General features: G+C 36.9%; 1 protein-coding gene across 1 annotated transcript; it reads right to left on the bottom strand.

Annotated features, from left to right (window-relative positions):
* Positions 1–385: 385 nt before the first annotated feature.
* Positions 386–1504, bottom strand: LOC137838229 (uncharacterized). Its single transcript, XM_068647484.1, has one exon. The coding sequence runs from the start codon at positions 1502–1504 to the stop codon at positions 386–388; it is 1119 nt and encodes a 372-aa protein (XP_068503585.1).
* Positions 1505–9107: the final 7603 nt, after the last annotated feature.

Consider the following 9107-nt stretch of genomic DNA (forward strand, 5'->3'; position numbering starts at 1 on the left):
TTGAAAGTCGTCCAGAACATTACGTTTGCCGAGCTTCCCTTATCTACCATCACACAGTGCACCTTCCTTCCTGCGGTTACCGCTGAGATTACCACTGGGTCGCTGTCATGGGGGACGACGTCCTCTAGGTCTGCCTTGGTGAAGACCAGGTTGACGCGAAGGCGTCGTCAGTCCTTTGTTCTTCTACCGACATCACCGTTCGTGCGCATCTCCTTCGCTGAGAAGAGGTACAACCTCCTCCCAAGAACCCTCCTGCGATGGTGTGGACCTCACCATGTACGGGGACTTAATGTCCCGAGCCACCCCCTGTTGCCGCCATGTCCTCGGTCCCCTGTTTTTCTTGTAAATAATCCCTTAGAAGACCGTTCTTCACCAACTCGTCTAGCTAGTGTCCCAGCGCTAAGCAATTGCATATGGGATGGCTGAACGCTTGGTGGAACTCCCACCAGAAGTTCTTGCTGGGCCCGAGCCTCTTTTCGGTCTTGGGAGGCACCTTCAGCCTCTCCGCTGTGTTTGGGATAGCGATGAGGTCTTTCAATTCTACCATGAAGTCGTGCCTTTGCGGCACGTTATCTCTCCCGCGCCCCTTCGCATTACGCTTTCTTGGTTGATAGGGTTGCTGCTTCACAGGAATCTTCATCTCTGTCGTTGCCTCGTGCACCCTTAACATTTGAGGACGACCTGTCGCGCACAGTCGCGTGGGAACCACGCATGTGCGTTTCTCGCTAACTTCTTCCTCTGTCGTAATATGGGCCACCGCACGACACCTTATCTCGGCGAAGGTCTTAGGATGGTTTCGGATGAGTGACTCGCTGAAGGGTCTTGGCACAATGCCTTTCCTGAACGCATGCACCATCATCTTCTCGTCTTTGAGGTTCAACCTTACCACTTGTGCTCCAAAGCGGTGGAGAAACTCCTTCAAAGATTCTCCTTGGTACTGTCTTATATCAAAGAGGTCGTAGGAGACAAACAAGGGAGCCTGATTCACGATATATTGTGCCCTGAACAGCTTTGTGAGTTGCGGGAACGACGTTACATGGCCATCAAGGAGGCTGATGAACCTGTCCATTGTTGTTCCCGCCAGTGTGCTCATGAACAACTTGCACCTCATTGCGTCGGACCCCCCAATCAGCATCATCTGCGTATGGAACGTCGTGAGGTGAGCCTCCGGGTCTTCTGTACCAGTGAAGGTTACCTTGGGTCCTACGAGCGTGGCTGGTAGCGCGACATCCACGATTTCTTGTGAGAACGGCGTTGGGAACTCTCTAGGTGGCGTCACAAGCTCCTGATCTGCACCCTCACGGTCACCTGCGCGGGTTTGTAGATCTCTGCGCAGTTCCTCGTTCGAACGGCGCAGTTCCTCGCTCATTGCTTGGATGCGTTCTTGGTTTGCTCTCGATGCGGCCATCTCTTCCTGAATGGCTTGCATCGTCTCCATAACTTTTTGCAGGGTGGGGCCCTCACCCCCGTTTGGTGCAACAGGTCCCTGCCTCGTACTTCTCATCTCCTGGATCTTCCTGGTTCTTGCTGGTGGGACAGTGTTTTGTATCGTGCCCCACGGTGGGCGCCAAATGTTCCTGCCGGTTGACCCGAAACACCTTCGTGCGCCTACGTCACTCTTACGTCCAGAATCCTTGTGTTTGCACATGCCTTTCCTGTGATGAACACCTGAAAACACAAAGACAAAGGGAGCCCTAGAGGTCGTATGCACTCCGACACTCAAGTCAGTACTAGGGCTAGGAAACACCGAAACTGTGTAATTGTTATTGTGTGTGTGTTTAGTGGCGTAAGGGAATAGCTTCCCTTGTCAAGTTTGTTACCTTACTATTTATAGACTGAAACTAGGGTTTCCTCTTTACCCAAAATTGTCTTTTCTGATGGGTGGGCCCAGCACTGTTGTTACCTTACTCGCAGGATAACCTAGCGCGTGGGGTCCCTAACTGGAGTGCAACCTCTGACGGGATGACCACCTAGGTGCCTCCTCGTGCAGCTGATCTCTCGGGTCACCCGCCTCTGAGAGTGCCCTAGCTATTCACGTGCCATGCATGCAGCTCACCCCTGAACGTGACCCTCGTAGGTCATATCTTTCCAGTGGCTCTACGCTTTGTGTTACGCTTAAACGCGTCATCCACTCTACATGCATGGACCCTCGTGATCTAGGCTTCTCCCTTACTGATAACCGACATGTGATCTGGGATCCACCTCTCGTGGCCCAGATCTACTGTTTGGGTTCCCGATGTCCGATCTCTCCACACTGTCTAGTGGCACGTCGGTACATCCTGATGACCAATGTCTGACCGCTCTTGGCTCCTTGGCGCACGTGCTTTGCAAAACACTAGCTCACGCCGCTCGTGGGACCCACTTACGTGGCATCAACATTACCAGTGGTGGTCAATCAACGCCCAGGGACTGGTCGGTACATTTTCTATTCTTGAAATGTTAACATTGTTTGTACTGTTGGTCTACTATATTATCATTCTGATTTCTGCTTTGTACAACCCTTCTCATTGTCTATTTGTGAGAGCAAATAGGGGGAGTTGTTTATGCTTGATTTGGTTGTATAAGGTAGCTTTAAAACTGATGCATTAAGTTGTTGCTTCTCTGCACTTGAAAGCACTTGATTACTTCAATTTTTCTGGTTTTTTTGCTAATGTTGTATATGCAGAAAATTGGTTTGTGTGTGTCTTGTTATCTTGATGTTATACTTTCTTTGTATATGCATCAATTCTGTGTTACAGGACCTTTCAGGTACAGGTGTTAAGATGAAAAATGATCAAAGTGATGCTTATGGTTCAAGAGCATATAAACCTTACTCATATTCTTGACAAATTAAAATTCATGACCTTTGTAAAGAAACTTCAAGAATAAAGAGTCAGATCTGGTGTTGTTGATGGCATATAACTATGGAGGAGTTTGTCCATGTGGTGTTTGATGAAATCATTCATAGTGATCCAGGTTCTACAAAGGTTTATGCAGAAGAAGATGAGCAGAACATCACCTTGGAGAAGCTGGAATCCTGTCCAGAAAAACAACCGATTGATTCTGCGAAACAACTGGTTGAAATTCTGCAACAGGAAGAGGTGCCAAAGGAATGGAGAATTCCAAGGGATCTTGGAGTGGAGAACATCATTGGATGCAAATGGGTTTTCAGAAACAAGGTGGATGAATCTGAAGTAATTACAAGGAACAAGACAAGGCTTGTGGCTAAAGGTTATAATCAAGAAGAAGACATAGATTATGGTGAAACCTTTGCTCTAGTTGCAAGATTAGAAGTTGTGAGGTTGTTGTTGGCCTTTGCTTGTATGAGTGGATTCAAATTGTTTCAAATGGATGTGAAGAGTGTTTTCCTCAATGGAATCATCAATGATGAAGTTTATGTTGAACAACCACCGGGCTTTGAAGATCATCAACATTCTAACCATGTATACAAGCTGAAAAAGGCCTTGTATGGGCTTAAGAAAGCTCCAAGGCAGTGTGGTATGAGAGGCTTAGTAACTTGTATATGTTCATCCTTTGTAAAGTAAGTTGTATATGTTCATCCTATGCTTTTGGATTTATAAGACCAAATGAGATTCTAAACATGCTTAAGGTAATGCAAAGGTATGAATGTATTTCATTATGCATTTCCCATCACTTTGAAAGATGATTTGCTTTGAAAAATAACATTTTCTTGTTGTCTCAGAAAAACAACCGATTGTTTTCACGAAACAACCGATTGTTTTACCTCTGACACATTTGAATAAAGCTGTTATGATTTCTTATGCATGATTACAACTGTTTATTTTCTTTCATAACCCATTATGAGTCAAATATGCATTCTTTGTGCCTCTGAATTAGATCATAAAGAGATATATTCTTTTTTTTCCTTAAAATTCAAAGCTTTTTATGAATGGCAACCACATTGGTGGCCACAGGGTTGATGAATATTTGTGAATGTATCTTTAGAACGTCTGGAAGGTTTGCTCTTAACAGAAGAAAGAATATTTCTACCAAATCCACCTCTTGAGCAATCATTTGACCAACTTGAATTGTTGGATGAAGAAAAGATAGGGGAGAAATTGTGGTCTCCTTGCTGAAATTTCTTGGAGTCTATGGTATTGTGATTCTTTTGCTGTCATAGCTCTGATACACCATAGATTTTGCTGCAATTCTGATATGGTATGAAAGATTTGTTGTTGCAATGGTGCTGCTACACACACTGGTTTTCTGGTTTATTATGTTGCTGCTATATGCTGGTTTTCAATGGTGGAAAACACTGATGCAAACAGATTATTCTGTTTTTATTCCTTCTTTCATTCTATTTGAGAAGACAAATAGGGGGAGAATGGTGTGGTTTTATGTGTTGTATTGTTGTTGCTACACTCTGGTGTTATCTGATTTTATCATGGTTTAAATTTTGATGTTATCATGCTCTGATTCACCATAGTTTTGCTACACACAAGTCTAATTTTGGCACTGGTTTTTATGGTTATTTGACTGGTTTTTCTGCCTAAAGGCTTATGCAGAAAAATGGTTTTGTGTGCCTTGGTATCCTGCTGGTATACTTGCTTTGTATATGCACAAATTCTGTTTTGCAGAACCTTTCAAGTTCAAAAATAACAACACAAACAAACCAGGGATTTGTCTTCATCAAATAGGGGGAGATTGTTGAATAAGATGCTTTAATGTCTCCAAATCCAAAAGGAAAGCTTGAAGACCTTGCTGTTGGGTGTGTGTATTGTCTAGTTGTTTGAAACTTGTTAATTCACTCCTTAAAATGATCCAAGTTCATTTAAATCTTTAACCTTTTGAAAAGATGTGTTTTCTAAAAAGCTGTCAAAATTTCAACAGGTTGTTTTTCGAAACAACAGGTTGTTTTGCTCTTAAAGGATTTTCAAAAAGGTTGAAAGTTGTTTGACTTGGTTGACTTTGCTGTCAAACAAAATCAATTGATTGTTTCAACAAAGCAACCGATTGTTTTTCTGAAAACCTTAACAAAATTTTGTTAAGCGGTTTTAATATGTTTTAAATGATCCTAACTAACTTGGCTCCTTTATTAAATGCTTTTGACCACTTGGTTGGTCTATATAAAGGTGGTTTTACGCTCGTAATCTTGGAGTAAGAGAAAGAGTTTATCAAAACAATTTTTCCAAGATTTGAAAGAGTTTTGGATCATTCTTAAGTGTATGGAATAGGATTGGATTGTAATTCTGAACTTTAAGCTTTGTAATACCCAGGTGTATTTTATTCCCTTCTTCCTTGATTATTGTATTTTTGTAATTGTATTTCCAAAGAGTGTTGTGTGTTCTTAAGGTGTTCAAGATCAACATTCTTTGTGTGGTTTGCCAAAGGTAGTGTGTTTCTTGAAGGGTTCAAGGTCACTACTTTGGTGATGATGTTTGTAATCTGGTTTTGATTGCATAGTGGATTACCTAGTGGTTTCTGGGACTGGATGTAGCTCTTGGTGTAAGAGTGAACGAATATAAATTGCTTGTGTGCTTATCTCTTACCCTTAACTCTTTAAATTCTGCTTTTAAGTTGTTTGAGTTCTAACTGGTATAAACAACCGATTATTTTTCTGATATCATCTTAAAACAGTTTTGGTTCTTTGTTTCTTTGATTTCTTTCTCTGTAATTCAGCATTGAATTTCATTATACATTCAAAGTTTGCGAAAATCCTTTAAAAACAATTCAACCCCCCCCCCCCCCCCCCTCTTGTTTAAAAAGGCCATATATTCTAACAAAACAATCCACCATTTACTATAAGAGAGAAAAAACAAATTTCCATACATGAGCAAAACCTAAGAAAATATGGGATATGAGTAGCAAACATTGTACTTGTGTCTCAATTCTATCCTATCCCAAATTTCTCCAAACCCTGAATTCTTCAAACCCTTTAGTCGGTTCTCGCACAACCAAATACCAAAATCCCTTTCCCCAATTTTTGAATTCAAAACATCACTACTTCCTCTTGGTTTTGACAAATACTCCACAATCAATTTTTTGTTGTCATTTCCATTTATACCCTTACATGTCAACAATGTTGCCACATCACCATCCATGACCACGTCTACAATGTCAATAGTGAGTTACTAAATAAACAACGTCAACAAAACATTTTCCTCAATACAAATGCCAAGTAAACATTAACTACTAATTGGATCTCAATTTTTTGTGTTCCAACTAGACTTAGAATTACACAAAAGTCTTTCTTTGATAGTCATAATTAGCTACCACAAATTGCAAAATTGTAAATACATCATACCAATTGATAAATATGTTCATAAATTATCCAAACCCAGTTGTCTTCGTCAATCCTATCTAGAGGTGGAATAGGGACAAACATCATGATCTTGGTGTAGACGACATGAAGGTTCAACATGCAATGTTGTGCGTATGGCTGAGGTGGTAATATTTATAATATATGTTTTGTCATGTACTATACCCGCATTTTTAAGTATATCTTTCATATTGTTTCCTTGCGTAGATATCTACGGTCAATGTGAAAAAATCAAATTGTTGCAGGTTATAGTGAACTCCAATGGTTTTGGTTTTATTCTCACACATAAACTATTACCATGAAAAAGGCCTCTTGGCCAAAATTGTGAAATCTTCCAATAGTCAAAAGCTTGAGCATAACCATGGAAGAATAAAAAGACCAAAAACAAAACACTGAGGTAATTCATTATGAATATTTGTGAGAACAATGAAACTCAATGATCTCAATTTATAACCTATGGTTTTTTGAAAAAGTTAAGGGTTCTTTTAATGTAAAGTGTGTTACTAAATTTTATATCTAATGTGTTGAAATAATTTTATCAATATATCTAAACATGTTATGATGTGTGTGACAATCCTATATCTATTTTCAGCTTATACCTATCACTACAAGGAAAACATGAAATAGAAACAATTTTTAGAGACTAAAAATAATTGTTGCTATAGTGACTAAATTAGAGACCATTTTAGGAACTAAATAAATTTTTTGTTTCTAAATTAGTTTCTATTATTGTTAAATGGTTTCTAAATTGTTATCTAATTAGCAACCAAGGTTTTTTCTACCAAATTTAGAAACTAAATAATTGGTAGTTAAAACCTTGGTAGTTAATTAGATACCAATTTAGAAACTATTTAACAATAACAGAAACTAATTTAGAAACCAATTAATTTTTAGTTTCTAAAATGGTCTCTAATTTAGTTACTATTGCAACTAATTATTTTGGTCTCTAAAAATTGGTTTTTATTTGATGATTTTCTTGTAGTGTGTATACCTATAAATAAACAAAATTATGGATCAAGTTTAATTTGTTAAACATTATTTTTTTTTTTTAAATACTATATTCCATGATTTTTTTTTCAATTTCTTAGTAATATATCATCTCAAAATAACAACACTGTTTTTTTGACCATATTTTATTAATATCATTCTTATAAGACCTTCTTAGTTTTCAAATTTGAAAAAAAAAGTTATATATTATCACTTTTATATTAAGATATAAATAATTTTCATTTACAATTTTTTAAATTCCCTATATTCATATCAAAATAACTTAGGCATAGCATGAATGACAATAGAGATAAAAATTATACTTTAGACATAGCACATGCATGCAAAGGAATAAGATACACATGCCTTGTTCTTTGTCAACAAAAATATACAGAGGGAAACAATCTTTACCAAAACTTTTGATTCAAAGCCTCCTACGTAACAACAATGAAATTAAAGAAATTGCATAATATTTAAAATTAACTTAATTTAGAAAACAAAAGACATTATTAAATTTACTCTAACAAAAAATAAAATTATAATATTATGTATAATACATTTAATCAAATACATTATTTCCCATTAATATGAAGAAATTATGTTTATTATAGTACTGGATATTAAGATTAATTTTTCACCATAATGTTTGGTGAGATATTTTGATAATAAGAAAATATGATTATTTAAAAAAACATATATATCAAATAGAATGAATGAATGAGAAACTGTCCAAATAAAAATTATTCTAATAACAATTACTTTATGTTAATTTTCATCAAATTTATGTTTTATGTATTTGAAAACAGGAATTATTATTTGACACATATAATAAAATCATTTTCTAATACTTAATACTTCAAGTACATTACTATGAGGTAACTTTTACATTTCCTTACATGTAATGTTTCACATTGAGAAGTATATAAAGAAAATTTTATATTAAAAATAAATAATTAAAATAAAAATCATTACCATATAATTAACTTTAACCATTTATCTTCTTAATTTTTATGATAGACACAACACTCTCATTGTGATTATACATAAAATAAAATCAATTAAAATTTTATTACATATATTGTTTACTAGTATATTCTTTTAAAAAAAATACTATAGGTATGATTTCAATAACAACCAGAATTTCCTTTGGACAATGGTAAAACATAAAATGTGATAGAATCATTGATATTGACTATATTAGGCATCAACGGTGGAAGTTTTTAGAGTTGTGTCATTCCAAATCAAATGGTCACTCAATCGTCATGTCCCTATAAATACCCTTCCACGTGGTTATATAAGACTAGCTCATTTCCTACACCCTTGGTACTCTTGCTTTCTCTTCGCCATACCCAAATTCAAAAATTCCTAATTCCTCTCTTTATTATCTTCATTTTCCCTCATTCAAAAAAGTCTCTTCGCGCTTTCGCATTTTAGGTATGTTTGATTCTCTAACAAACTTCATTTAAGCATTTGTTATTCTTTTGTCTCAAGTATTGGTGTGTTTGTTAGACTTCTGGTTAGACTTCTGGGTTTGTTTTGTTTATGTTCTCGTAAGCTTCTGGATTTGGGATTTTATTTTTTGGTGAGTCACTTGGTGTTCTTGTATTTCTGGGTTTGATGGCTTACAATGCATCGTTTCCTTAGGCAAAAATAGAGTTGTTGAGGGAAACGATCGGTTACACTTCTTTAAAAAAAACAGGGTTTTCCGAAATTTCTAGGCTCTTAGTTAGACCAAGGAGAAAGACAAAGATCCAGGTTTGTGAGTCAAATGTGTCCTATGTAAGAATGAGGATGATGATGCCAAAGGCAAGTTTTTTTTTTTTTTTATGATATAGTCTTCATAAAATTATGTTTGAGGTTT

This window comes from Phaseolus vulgaris, chromosome 4 (assembly GCF_000499845.2).
Source record: "Phaseolus vulgaris cultivar G19833 chromosome 4, P. vulgaris v2.0, whole genome shotgun sequence".
NCBI lineage: Eukaryota > Viridiplantae > Streptophyta > Magnoliopsida > Fabales > Fabaceae > Phaseolus > Phaseolus vulgaris.